Source organism: Cimex lectularius, unplaced genomic scaffold, assembly GCF_000648675.2.
Source record: "Cimex lectularius strain Harlan isolate CLEC.00 unplaced genomic scaffold, Clec_2.1 scaffold82, whole genome shotgun sequence".
NCBI classification, from domain to species: domain Eukaryota; kingdom Metazoa; phylum Arthropoda; class Insecta; order Hemiptera; family Cimicidae; genus Cimex; species Cimex lectularius.
In genome coordinates, this window is record NW_019392695.1 from 1,495,164 (window position 1) to 1,510,432 (window position 15,269).

Genomic DNA, 15,269 nt, shown 5'->3' on the forward strand with positions numbered 1-15,269 from the left:
GGAGATCGATGTTAAGGTAATGAATGAGGATAAAATAACAGAGGGAGAAAACGAAATAGAAAAAAAAACTAGAGAAAAGTAAACGAGAAAGAAAGAGTTGGAGGGAGAGAGGAGCAGCCAGAGAGAGTGAGTGAGAATGAAAAAGAAAACACATTTTCCTGGTTAGCTCAAATTGTAGTAATATATCTGAAAATCGCCTGTTTTGAATTAAACCATAAAATGTTCATGCAGTATTTCGAAATCGCAAAAGAATCGATGACCTTTACATCTCTAGACCGGTGCGCGTCATCCATAACGAATTTGTAATTTCTCTCCGTTGTTTTTAAATGGTTTTATCAGCATAGGTGGCTTTTTAGGTAGCATAGGTGCCGCCTGCCCCACATTCAGGAAGTGGAAATATTGATTGCCACTTGTTGGTCAACCCATATGTCTCCTGCGTAACCGGGTCATGTTTATAATGACGCTTCGAGTGAACTTTCGTCTCTTTTTTTTTGGAAATGCTGGTGGAAAAAGAGTCTCACCAAACAGAACCGTAGGTCCAAAGAATAGCCAAAAAGTGCACAAATTTCTAATAATGAAGGTGCACTTTTGGGGTGGTCATCACCGATAGATGCAACACAGACACTTTGTCCCACGGAAGTTTCAGATGTGCCTTCTTTCTTCATTCATCTTCATTGATTCTCTTGGCAAGGAAAACTTATTCAATTTGTATCCGGACTTTGTGCAGACATGCCCTGCAGATTGCTCCGGAGTGTTTTTAGGTTATTGTTGGTGCAACACAAGCTCACCTTTCATTCATTTCCGGTCGGAATAAGGTGGAAAATCGCCACAATATCACGGTGTGGAAATGTCAAAGATTGGTCTTTAATCGCGACGGCAAATTGTACCATATGGCGTTCGGTTTTCGAGGATAAACCGAAATGGGCCCTAAACGGGTGATTCAAGGGTGGCCGTGACAAACATCCAGGCAGAACCGATTGTAAAATCTACTCAAAATCATTTCCGTTTATACTGTTACGCAAGGATTTTTTTTTTTCACTTTCCGCCATTTACGTCCATTTTTTGGCCAGGATCGGGAAAAGGTTGACCAGAACCATTAGAAAAAGGTACAATATGAGTAAAACTATTTTACCTTTTTTTTATGAAAATCGAATCAGAGAACGTTTTGTTCAAAATTGTACAATTTTCTCAATTTATATGATTTTTTATTTCTTGTACTTAGCCCTTTTGTGGTTTATATACTTACATTTTCTTTTTCTACACCCACTGTACCGCCCGCGCTTTGTTGTCTCGGGCAACACCGTCCCACCCACACGTCGACCTGACTTATAAGGTCATTGACAATAAACTGTAAATCAGAAGCGATGGGGTTTTCTATTTCAAAACTGATGAACCGAGACAATCTTTACTGAGGCAGACGAGAAAACAAGGGGGGGAAATATACACTAGAGGAAATGATTTATTATTTTCTACGTTTAATTAGGCTGTCTTGAAAAACTGATGCATTTGTACGTCTAAAAATTTCAAAATTAGCTCTTTAACGTTCGCGTTGGATGAGAGAAAGGGAAACTCGCCTTTCTCCGCTTATAACCCTGACGTCGCGACTTTGTCTTTTCCGCTCTATCATTGAGGAACAAGACGTTCCTCGGTTTACATTTAAAAAATCATAGGCACGCGTCGCCCTGCTTATAACCCTGACCACGCCACCTTGAGTATTTTTCTCTACATCGTCCATTTCTTGTCATGCCACAGTAATTCCTGCATGCATAATTTGTTTCCAAAACCAAACATTTCAAAGTAGTGAGAAAAAGCAGCGGATAAATGGCTCATTTGGAAGTTTCAAAGTCGAAATATGATGGTGTTTTTTCATTGAACTTCAGAAAGTTCTATTGGCTAAGGGACACAACTTGATTAAGTATATTTTGGTTTTAAATTAAAGCAATGCAGTCCACTAGAAACATTGTTTACCAATGACACTGTCTTGCCTCGCCCTGCTTATATCCCTGAAATTTCTTGTCATCCCAAACTACTTGTTCCTGCATACAAGGTCTTACTTCAAAATCCAAACAATGAACACTTTTCTTGAAGAGAAGAAAATTTGGATAAATGGATCATCTAGTGGTTGCAGGTAAAACGATGGTGTTTTGCTCATTGAACTTCGGAAATTTCTATTGGCATAGGGGCACAACAAACTGATTAAGTATTTAGAGTTTTTAAAGCAATTACACCCTACTGAAAGAAACAAGATATTCCTTCTTATGTAATTAGCACTGTCTTGCCTGCTTATAACCCTGACAATCTTCCATCTTCTTTGGTCTTTACTCACTCCATTTTTTGACAAGCACAACAACTTGTTCGTTTCTTGCAACTCACTTCAAAATCCAAACAATGAACCCTTTTGGGGAAGTGACGTAAAGCTGGTGGATATCATCTCCACTTTCATCTTCCAAACTCATCTCGAAGTTTCCATGTGGAGATTATGGTGTTTTGCTCATTTAACTTTTTTAAAAAATTATTTGGCTTAGGGACACAACAGCTTAATTAAGTATGTTGAGTGTATAAAGCAATTACATCCTACTGAAGGAACAAGGCTGTCTTGCCTCGCCCTGCGTATATTCCTGACATTGCTCCTTCATCCTTTAGTTTTTTTTCATTCCATCGACCGATTCCACGTCCTGAAAGTTGTGATTTGAAAACCGCATCTATTTTTATCCGAGGCGCAAACGTAACCTTCAAAAGATCAAGCAAAACACAATTCCTAATTTGTTCATGCTTTATTCATCAAGTACTGTCGAATGCAATCATTTCGGCTAAATCGGTATTTCGTATTTGGTTCATTGATTTAAAAATCCTCCTTTATAAAAGTCAGAAGGTCAAAATCGTAGAAATACTCCTGTGACCTCTCGGTTCCGATGTACAAACATCACCGAGGTCAATAATGCACGATCAATAATATATTTAGACGTAATGAATGGATTACCATGATTCACTGTTAGTATGTTAATCCATTTTGGTATTTAAATGGTCCAAACCCTTGAAACAAGGATCGACAACGGAGTAATTTACTGATATCGTTAGCTAGGAGAGAAAAAGGTCAACAAAACCAATAAATGGTAATTTTTCCCTTATTTTCAGTGTCAGTCGTTCATCGTTAGGTACAAATCATCAATGATGGATGGGCTATTACAATTATCATTATTAAACAGTCAATACAGTTGCTAGTACAAACATTTCAGACCAATCTTTCTGCCGGTATTTATTTTGAGAAGAAATGGACTATGGAGAAAAAACGGTAGATGACACGATGTTAGGGTTATAAGCAGGGCGAGACAAGATAGTCCCACGTACGAACCAAAGAACGTCTTGTTACTTCCAGTGGATTGTATTGCTTTAAAAGTTCAACAAACTTAGTTGTTGTGCCCCCTAAGCCAATAAAAACATTTTGTTAACATTTATTGTTCCACCTGGAAATTTCCAGATGAGCCATTTACCCGCAGTTTTCCGTGACTTCCTGAAAATGTTTTATTGTTTGAATTTGGAAGCAAATTGTGCCCAAATGAACAAGTAGTTTGGTATGACAAGAATGGACGATGGATAAAAAAAGATTAAAGCATGACGCGATGTTAGGGGTATGAGCAGGGCGAGAGAAGACAGTGCTAAGTATGAATCAAGGAAGGTCTTGTTTCTTTCCAGTGAATTGTATTGCTTTAAAAACTCAGTTAACTTATTCACTTGTTGAGCCCCTAAGCCAATAAAAAATTCTCGAAGTTCATTGAGCAAAACAAGTTTATAGTTCCGTCTGGAAACTTCCAGATGACGTCCTTTACCCACAGCTGTCATCATTTCATGAAAATATTTCATGGTTTGAATTTTGAAGCAAATTGTGCCCGCATGAACAAGTAGTTTGGCATGACAAAAAACTTTACTTCCACCTGGAAACATCATTTATCCAGCTTTTCATCATTTCTTTGGACTGAGTTGGCGCCGTCAGGGTTATAAGCAGGGTGAGGCAGTCGATGACTCCCATCATTTATAGAAACAATTGCGAACCAAGGAACGTCTTGTTTCTCGCAGCACTGCTTTTAAATCAGTTAATCAAAGGGGTGAATGTTCCTTAGATTGCTAAATTCAGTAACAAGAAAATCTCACATCTTCCATGAATATTCTGCTGTTTCTTTAAATCTCTTACAAATTAGAAGATTCTAATGGTTTTGAAGGTCTTTCGCAGGATGTAAAAATCAAGCGTGACCCAGTGGGTTTTCTTATCTTTAAGATTTGTTCCGTTTCACTTGGGATTGATAGAAAAGCTACCCAGGAAAGGTAAACCAGGAAGAAAGGCGCCAGGGCAGAGGCAAAAGGAGCAATTCTACAAAGTGGTCCATTAAAACAATGAACAAGAGAACAATGAGTGACTCAGAGGGCGATAATACACGCTATTAAATCCACTTGTCGGAGAAAGGGGGAACGATTCTATTTGTTTTTTCTTTTGATGTTCCGCTGCAGATCCACTCCTTAAAAAAATCAAAGACATTCTAACTTACATTTTGTCCACAGTCGAATCGATATACCGAGTGAATAAATTAACTGCACTCGGCGACCTTGGTCGTGGCTGCTTGATTCACTCGGACATATCGATAATTTTAAGCCCCCGGGTTAAAGAAGAAAGTACTTGGACAGAGCTAATGCGACGACCGTCCTTGAATCGGTGGGAATTGAATGTTCACGAACTTATCGACGAAATCTGGCTTAAAACAGTCCTATGACATCATGTTTCCTAAGGATAAAAGGCCATCTATCTGATGATCTGACATGATAAAATTGTGGCTGAAGGTGTGTAAACAAGTCGCAGCACATAATATTTTCTTTTGTCTTCTTTTACTTGTACTAAAAACCCCAAAACTGCTTAACTGATTTGCTCGGACGCGACTAAACAAAAACCCCACTGACCAACCACTGAAAACCGTCTAACAGACCAAAAACAGCGAGCATTGGCGGACCAAAATGTTCGTGAACGACCAAACTACATGTTCATCACCCGCAGAAACCTAGAAGAAATCTCACATCTTAAATTTTCAGTCGCCAATGTTTATAGTTGGCCTGAGTTGTTTGTCAAGACCTTTTCAAGGACCACTTTTAAAAACAGAACCAGCGAGGTTAGGCGGACCAGGATGATCGGAGACGAGCCAACTCCAGGTTCATCACTTTGCAGACTTAAACAAAAATAGCTCAAATCTTAATTTGCAAGTCTTCTGAAGTATTTATTTCAACAATGTAACTAGTAAAACATAACTTTACTCCTGATTATTGAAAGTCAAAAGTTGTCAAACTGTTCTCACTGTATGTTTCTTCAGACCGACATTTAACCAAACATAACTCTGTATCGCTGTATAACCTAATCTGTCCTAACCCTACCTAACCTAAACCATCCTGTCCCTAACTCTACCTAACTGAACCTAAACCAACACATGCTTATTCCACGGTAACGCGAAATGACATCTAAACTCGGCCTTTGCCCTCTCATATTTTCTCCGGACTAGCATTAAATCATCTGCAATATAATATAGTCGACATATAATCATCGACATAACCTAAACTGATTTTAACCTCTCTAATCTCATCTTTCCTTAACCTAAACCAACCTGTCGTCCCTAACCCTACCTAATCTAACCCAATCCATACGCACTCCACAGTTACGCGAAAATTGTGTATCCAGCCCAAAAACATATCCATGTTAAAATATAAGAGAGAAGAGTATCAAACTATGACTTCTTACATGTAAAATTTATTCCAAGATTGCTAGAAAAAATGTAAATAACATCTAAAACTCGGGCGTCGCACACACATTTTTTCTGCTTTATGGAAAAACATTGAATCATCGATATATAACCTAACGTAACCCTAACCCGGCTCTAATCTAACCTCTCCCTAACCTAAACCAACCTTGTCTCTAACCCTACCTAACCTAACCCAATCCATGCGCACTCCACAGTAACGCGAAAATTGGGACTTAAAAAATAGTATATATCGCCCACAAAAACATATCCATGTTAAAATATGAGAGAGAATAGAAACTCACGCTTCGCACTCTCCCATTTTCTTTGCTTGGCGGAAGAGCATTGAATAGCCGCTGTATAATCTAACATAACCAAACCTAAGCCAATCCAAGCGTACTCCACAGTAACGGGAAAATTATGACGTAAAAAATTGTGTATGCAGCCCAAAAAGCATATCCGTGTTAAAATATGTAGTTTTATCAAACTACGCCTTTGTACTTACTTTATATATANCATTATGTACAATATTGAATCTTAGCTGTATAATCTAACCTAACCCTAACCTAAACTAAACTAAACCAAACCCTCCCGTCCCTAATCTAACTGAACCCATTGGCACTCCACCACTAGCACCAATTGAGCTATCGTGTCCATCCACTCAGACACCAACTCGTCGTCTCAAGTAAGACTTTAGATAAAAAGTATAATTAATACTGTTAATTATGACTTTATTAAAAAAAAAATTCCTACTTTCATAGGATTATTGATTCGATCCTAATTTAATGTATTATTAAACTTAGAATTATACTTAACCTTTACATATAGTTTAACATTCAACGGTTCGCTGTTACCGGATTAACAGCGAGGATCCCAATTATTTTAGTCATATCAGATTAGTACAATGTATAGTCAAATTCCTCTTGCCACCCCGGCGAGCCTCACGGAATCTCACCCCGTCTCCACTAGCCAAGCCGACAAAGAGGCCTTTCGAAGGTTTTTGGTGCAATAAAGACAAACTAATGATAACTGGAATATTTTCTTCGGTGCACGGAAAAATATCGAAACGTGGATATGTAATTAACAATAAATCTAGCTAACTTATCCCAACCCACATGTCCTTAATCCTAATCCTGATTGAACGAACTTAACCTACCCGAGCCATCCCTAACCTTAACCCCTAACCATTCCTAGTCTAACCCATGCGCTCTAAAATAAATATCATCCATTATATACATGCAACAAACTGAAAATGACATATGCATAAAGTTACAAAATTGATCCTCTTTCATGTTGTTAAAATCAAAAGAAATAGTACCGATTTAAATAAGCTAATAGCCAAAAAATCACAAAGCCCCTTAATATGAATCGTGCATGTCCCCTGCCTTTTAACGTTGGTAGTTTTGATAAAAGTATTTTGTAAGTCATTTGCTTAAAATGCCAATCGATTGTTCAAGCGCGATAAAAGATAAAGTGAAATCGTGACGATAGACTCGGTTGCCGTTGGACTTGAATGTGACCAACTTGGGAAAAACGGTTTGCACAATATCAGCTTTTTTTCGGCCTTGTCGAACAAACCAAATATATTCAGGACTATGAAAATATTTTATTCAGGTTAACAAAAGGGTAAAAATCAATTTGAAAGCAAAAGGAAAATTCGACAAATGAAGACACTTAAGGCACAATTATTTACTCGTAGAAGGACTGCAATAAATTACAATTTCTTGATGTCGAACATGATTCCGCAAGATACAAGCACCTTGGAGTATTTCTGGGTGCCAAGTTAACTATACACAGCATATTACTAAAAAGCTTTATCACAGCCATGAAAGGTTGAATACTCAAAAAAAGTACGAAAGTAACTATTGAAAAGAAAAATCTGCTTAATATCAGGCTTGTCCAACACCTGCAGGCCAGATTACAAGACCATAAAAATTGTGCCAAATACCACAAATAATTGGGAGCTTCACTAGATGAGAAAGAATCAATTTTATTCATTGTACCATGGGTCTAGCAAATTATATAACCTGTTTTGAAAATAAATTTCAAACTGGGCACAAAGTATTTTTATCTTCTGGAATGTAAAAAGAAAAACGTATAATGAAAATATATGCACTCACGTATATTCACCGTTTAACCTGACCTAATGTAACCTAACCCAAATATGAATTTAGCCCTAACTGTAACTTACCCTTACCTAACCCCAACTCTAATATAACCCACACGCACTCCCTGGTAACATAAATGCGATGACACGCGAAAACATTGTGCACAATACAGCAAATAATCGGGAATTTCGCTAGATGAGAATGAATTCGTTTCATCCATTGTAATTTGTAAATATATAATCCGCTTTGCATATTGGTTTAAAGCTGAGCATAAACTGTTTATTATCTTCAGGAATAAAAAAAGAGAAACTAATAAAAAAAAATTGGTACTCGCATATTTTCTCCGCATCATGGAAAAACATTGAATCATGAATGTGTAACCTAACGTATCCTAATTCAAAACTTCTTTAACCGTAACTGTAACTTATAACCTAACTCATCCTTAACCCTAATCTAGACTGACTATCCCTAATCCTAACGCTAATCCAGCTCAAGCGGATCCCGCAAAATCATTGGCGCCAAAAAAATTATGCAAAATACCTCGAATAGTAGTTGAGAACTTCTGTATACAAGCATGAATCCATTTCATCCTTGTACCTTGGGTCTAGGCAAACAACATGCTTTGAAAATAAATTTCGAACTGGATATAAAGTGTTTATTCTTTTCTGGAATATAAAAAGAAAAACTAATAATGAAAAAAGAATCACACTCGTCCTAACCATAACTTTAAATATGTAATGTGTGTATATGCAATCTAACCCTAACCTAATCTATCCCTAACACTACCTAGCCTAACCCTAACTGTAACTTACCCTAGCCTCCCTAATTCTAACTCTTACCTAACACATACGCACTCGTCGAAAACTCGTGAAACATACTACGAATAATTGGGAACTTGTGTAGATAAGAACGAATCCATTTCATCCATTGTACCTTGATAACCTTTACATTACTTCGAAAATTAGTTTAAAACTTGGCACAAAGTGTTTGTTATCTGAAATATAAATAGAGAAACTCAAAACGTCATCCCTAACTGTACCTCTAACCCAACGCATGACGCGAAAAAATCGTGAGCCCGACCCCAAAACATATTCACTTTTAACATACAGGAAGCAAAAGATATTTCAACGAAGAACGTGATTTCGAAAGACTTGATTTAAGTCGAATGATCTTCAACCACGATCAGATTTCTATTAAGTTTAACCTGCAAGAAATTTTGTTTCAATCGCATTTATTAAATTTCTTGTATATTTAATTTGTAAGTTTTTCTTTGTTAACAATTCCATAAGTGATAGAAAGTATTTCATTTTCAAAAGGATTTTTTTTTAAAGAAAGGATTTTGAATTTATATTGCAAAATATATAATCGAATTCGACTAAATGATGTTTTCTGTACTGGAATAATCTTAGTTTTCGTAAACTAATGCTGTAAATAATAATCAAACCTACAATTCAAAAAAGTACCACGAATAATTGGGAACTTCCCTCGAAGAGAAAGAATCGGTTTGATCCATTGCACCTCAGGTCTAGATTCTCAAAGTCTGTATTCGCTCTTAGTTTCTTTGGTTTTATAGTGCCTAAATTTTGTTTTTTAATCGAAATTTGAATACTTAAATTTAAAAAATTGACTTAATTCAGCCTTCCGCGTCTGCCATCTTTGGCACGCGCCGGTCGAAATCTTCATGTGACTCAGCGGTTTCAGTCGTCTCTCTTTTGTTTGTCTTATTTCTCTATTTTGCCGGCCGAAGTTAAGCTGAGTAAGGGATTTGTCTGCGTGTGTGTGGATGAAAACGAAGGAGTGGGTGCATCGCCTTGCCAGCTCCTCGATCCGGGTCCGTTGGGGCTTTCAGTCGGTGACATTCTCTCTTCACAGGCGCACCTTCTTGGAAAAATCATTTATTTAACACTCACCCGGCCTTCGTACTTTATTTCAATCAAGGTAAATTGTTTTTATGAAGTTCATCATTCTTCAGGCAAGCCTAAGTTTCTAAGTTCCAAATTGCTTTGGACCTTTTCTCAAGGATCTCTTGAGTACCTCAGGATCAAAATTATAACAGAATAGGATATTATTTTTCGACTTCGAACGTACAGCACATTCCAACAACCGGATTGGTTCTTCATCGACCATCTTACGCCTTTGGTCCTTCTTGTCCTGCCGTCGGCGTCCTATTGGTGCAAAATTACTTCCTTCTTTCCTCCTTACTACTTGAAACTTCAACTTTTGTCTGAAAGATCGCATTCGATTTATATTTTTGGGGATGAATTCTTGTATGATGTTTGTTTTGTAATCAAGTGATGTTAGCCATCCGTTTTATCTTTCAACTGTAGTATTTTGTCTGTGACAATCACACTTCCTTTGAACGTCGAATCCCAAGAAATAGGCTTTAAACGCCATCTGGAAAAACAATCTGTGACGGAATAAAACGGATTTTTGAAGTCAAAAGTTGGCAGGTCAAATTGTGACTCTATTTGCTTTAAAAATATCGACTGTACTGATTCTAACGTTGGATGAGTGATTTCAACGGTAGTTAAGATGTTGGTTTTTTTTTTCTTTGTTTGTCCAAGAAACGTTCTCTTTTTAACTTTTGCTTTCTCTTTTGTATAAACACTACAAAAAATAAATAAAATAAATAAATAATAACAATAACAGTTGTTTTCTAAATACTGGAATAGATTATTATTTATAACATACTGTTTTATGAAAGTCAATGAGGCTATTCCAATGTAGAAAACACCATTTAGTTTAATTCGATTATTTATTTTGCAAGATAAATTCAAAATTCTTTTTTACATTTCTTTAAAACAATTCTTTTGAAAATAGCATGATTTCTATCCTTTATGAAATTGTTAGCAACAAAAACCTTGAAAATTTAATTATAAAATTGCATAAATGTAACAGGTTAGACATAAGACTGGCCGTGGTTGAAGGTTATTCAATTAAAACTTCGTTAAAATATCTTTTGCTTCCTGTATTTTAAAAATGGATACGTTTTGGGACTATATCCACGATTTTTTCGCGTCATGGATTGGGTTAGAGTTAGGGTTAGTGGCAGGGTCAAGTTAGGTAGGTCTAATGTTAAGGTTAGGTCTAATTATGTTAGAAAATTTAAGGTAAGGGTTGACGTTTTGAGTTTTTCTTTTTATATCCCAGAAGATAAACACTGTACTAAGTTTTAAACTCATTTTCAAAGTAGCTTAATATATAACAGTAAAAGGGTTACCAAGGTACAATGGATTCATTATTATCTACAGATGGTCCCAATTATTCAAAATATTTTGTACAATTTTTCACAATACCGGAATGTAGGCATGTTTTATGGCTCGGCTAGGGTTAGCTACAGTTAGAGTTAAAATTTTTTTGAGTTTAGTTTGGTAGAGTTAGGGATGGGTCAGGATAGGGTAAGTTACAGTTAGGGTTAAAAACGTTTTGATATTATGTTAGGGTAAGGTTAGAGATGGATTAGGTTAAATATTCATGATTTGATGCTTTTCCATGAATTGGAGAAAATATGCGAGTACATTTTTTTAAAAATATATTCCAGAACATAATGAACACTGTGCCGAGTTTTAAACCAATTTTCAAAGCAGGTTGTAATTTGGCTATTAGCAAAGTACAATGGATGAAATGGAGTCATATTTTCCAAATATTCATAGTATTTGGCACAAGTTTTTCATGTTTTCAGAAGTGATAGTGTATTCGGTTAGAGTTAGGGTTGGGGGCATGCAGGGTAAAGTAAGTTACAATAAGGGTTAAAAAACGTTTTTTGGGTTAGGTTTGGTAGGGTTAGGGATGGGCCAGGCTATGGTAAATTACAGTTCGGGTTAAAAACGTTTTGGTATTAGCTCAGGTTAAGGTTAGAGATGGGTTAGGTCACATATTTATGATTTGATGCTTTTCCATGAAATGGAGAAAATATGCGAGCGCATTTTTAAAAAATCAGAAGTTAATAAACACTGTGCCGAATTTTAAACCAATTTTCAAAGCAGATTGTAATTTGGCTAGTAGCAAAGTACGATGAATGAAATGGATTTATAGTTCCAAAATATTTGTAGTATTTTGCACATGTTTTTCATGTTACCAGAAGTGATCATGTATTCAGTCAGCATTAGGGTTAGGGGCATTCAGGGTAAAGAAAGTTAAAATAAGAGTTAGAATTCGTTTTTGGGTTAGGTTTGGTAGGGTTGATGGGCCAGACTATGGTAAATTACAGTTAGGGTTAAAAACGTTTTGATGTTAGGTTAGGTAGTGGTTTATTTATGGCATACTTTCAATTTTTGAAAGGAAATTAATAAATATCTTGTACAATACTACATAAGATATGTTCTTATGTATATCATATATTATTTCACTCTAAAACATTAATTTTATTATAGATTAGATTAAAAAAACCTGGAACTGACTTCAGGAAGGAGGACGAAAGGGGTGGTAAGGTTCGCCAGCTCTTTGAAGAACGACGAGGGGCTGGGCGTGACAAAAGCTACCCGTTGGAGCCATTGAGACACAAAGTAGCTAGTCTAGATCGAATCAACTACAACATAGAAGAGCAACCTCTTAACAGAGAGTTCCAGACTCGGAGTCATAAAGTGACGAGCCAATCCAAACAGCCGACAGAGCTGCCAATTTTTCGAAGGCTTCCAAACCTAGGTGGTAACTTGTACAGCTCCCAGAACCAAGACATTCTGTCAAATCGGCCTGTTATATGCGGAAATTATAAAGAAATGGATAGGCACAGCATCAAGAAAGACATAGGAAGTGCTGATATATCAAGTCTTTCTAAAAGTTTAAGGTCAATGAAAGTCGGAAGCCCAAACCAGGTGAGGAAAATTTTCATCTAATAATTGTTAAATTACAAAACAAAATAGCAAAAATTGTTTTAAAATTTATCATAAGTATAATTCACTTAGTTTTTTTTTTCTAATTGTAGTTTGATTTAAGCATCATTAAGTTCAAACTTTTATTCTATTGTAATATCTAAAACTTGCTGAAGTTTGGTTGTTAGCAATTTGATGTTTGATTAAAAAAACAACCCTTCTTTTGAAAAATGGTTAAATATGTAGTCAAACTAGAACAATCCTTTCTCAGTAGTAATTTTTTAAAAAAGTGTATTAAGTGTAATAGTAATAAGTGCAATAGTGTCATTACCCTCCTGTATGTCAGAACATATTTTCCTGCCTGCTCTCCCTGGGTTTTGGACTGTGAGACAATTTACAATTAAAAACCAGGAAGAACAGGCAGACCGGGATGACCAAATGATAAAAGCTACAATCAGTACACTCCAATAAATAGAGTAAAAAAGACAACCAAATTAAAATAAGTATTTATTACCTCTATAAAATATAAACTAAATAAAACGTAAAAAAAAATTTTAGAATGTGGTGAATGATAGCAAGCCTATAAGTAAAAGGCCAAATGAAATGAAATCAAAAATTGCCAAACCTTCTTCTCCTTCGATTATACCTACAAGAAAGCCTTCCTCGATACCGACAAGAAATGTGTTATCTGTAAGTGTTTTGTTTGTTTTTTCTTTAAAAAAATATATACTGACTAATAAATCATTCAGCCACAGAATGCGACAGCAACAAAACCACGCACTTCTATACCTTCGCCCACAACAAAGTCTAGTGTTCCCACAATGAACCGAATCAAATCGCCTACAACTGTAAGTTCATCTCACTTATGGCAAAACGTTAAATTTATTGTTTAATTATTGTTTTCAAAGCCTATCAGTGATTTTTTCTATAGAACATCCATTAAATAAAACACTAAGAAGGCAATTTGTTTCAGGTGAGCGCTCCTCACAAAAATATCGCTGTGTCTGAACCGCCCAAGCCTAAATCACCACCGCAAGATGGTAGAAAAGATTGCCCCATCTGTGGTCGTTTTTTCCTACCCGATCGTCTTGCTGTCCATGAGAAGATATGCAAAAAGTCCAAAACAAAGAAACGGAAAGCGTTCGACCCAGTGAAACATCGAGTCCAGGGAACTGAGGCTGAATCCTATTTACGACAACCAACCAAAACAGTGGCAAATGCTGTAAGTAACTTTTACAAAACTCTTGGCATACAACAAAATTTAATTAATTATTTTAATTTGTTTTTAATTTTATTATTATGTTACAAGTAATTTTATCATCCTTTTTTAAAATTTTATTTTATAAAAGTGGAGACTCTTTATAGTGCTGCATAACACACTTTCCTCATTACAGAGGACATTGTCAGGAAAGGTTCAGGATGAAAGGTCTGAGAGTCCAGGGTTTAGGGATTTCCAGGTGTGAGGATTGTAAAATTATATAGACTAGATCAAATTCTTTGGAGTTAGGAACACTCAGTAAGTCCATTCAATTGTTTTGAGCTGAGTTGTGTTTCTAAGTAAGTCGTTTGTCGATGTTAAGTCCCAAATAGAGGACAACAGGTGGGGAGAAAAGAACTGAGTTTGAGGTGTACAAACTTCTTCAGGTTTCAAAGTCTGTGTGTAAAGTAGGAAGCTTGGACAATAGTTCGAAAGATGTTAGACTGGAGTGGATTCTTTGGAGTTTGGAACACTTCATTGAACCGTTCGATTTTTATTATTTTTTTATTTTTTATTTTAAGCTGAGTTTTGGAGTTTTTAAGTAAGTCTTTTGTCAATGTTAAGTCCCAAATAGAGGACAATGATTGCGGGGAGAGGAACAAAGTTCGAGGTGTATCTTGCAGTTTGAAGGTCTGTGTGCAAAGTAACTGAGACAATGGTTTGAAGGATTCTGTACTGGAGGGGTTTCTTAAGTAAAGCAGTAGTAGATTAGAGGAAAGGTGTTTAGGTTGAGTCTGATCTTCCATTTCTTGAACCATTTTTCATGCAGGAAATTGGTCCTGGAGGTTTCTAAAGACCATTACTATTCCAGATTTGTTAAAAGAATGGCAGTAGTAACAGCGTAAGGAGCAGCAGTATTGAAAGGAATGTCTGGAGTATGTAGATACCCAAAAAGTCCTTGTCTCCTTCTCCCTACCAACTGTACTGCTCTTATCTTAAATTTCTCTAACCAACTATGTTTCCATATCTTGAATTTCTCTAGACGAAGCTGTAGATGTCTTGACAGTGAGTTTCTCCCATCCAACGCACCTTAACATGAATTTCTCTAGCCTGCATCTGGAGTGTATACTTAATACAGAATGGGATCAAGGATGCTGCCTTGCAAAATACCCACATTCTCAGAGTGGTTAGGGAGTAGGATGTTGCGATTCGTACTTGAACGTTCTCATGCCATTGTGTTTCCAAAGCAAGCTCAGATGCCCCACACGATCAAAGGCTTGCCTCGCATCTAGGAAAGCACCCGAACAGTATTCCTTCAATGAAGGATGTCGAGGTAGTCTGGTGTCATCTGAAATGGGATGGATAATAGAGCTTTCAAATA

At 36.4% G+C, this 15,269-nt stretch overlaps 1 protein-coding gene across 3 annotated transcripts in view; it reads left to right on the forward strand.

Annotated features, from left to right (window-relative positions):
* LOC106664114 (zinc finger C2HC domain-containing protein 1C-like) overlaps positions 1 to 15,269 on the forward strand; it is a 34,311-nt gene that overhangs the window by 17,633 nt on the left and 1,409 nt on the right. For all 3 annotated transcript variants that reach the window (XM_014389548.2, XM_014389549.2, XM_014389547.2), the window contains 4 exons: positions 12,253 to 12,693; positions 13,249 to 13,380; positions 13,440 to 13,538; positions 13,664 to 13,912. In XM_014389548.2, coding sequence (XP_014245034.1) covers positions 12,253 to 12,693; positions 13,249 to 13,380; positions 13,440 to 13,538; positions 13,664 to 13,912 — 921 coding nt within the window. The remainder of the gene's footprint in view (positions 1 to 12,252; positions 12,694 to 13,248; positions 13,381 to 13,439; positions 13,539 to 13,663; positions 13,913 to 15,269) is intronic.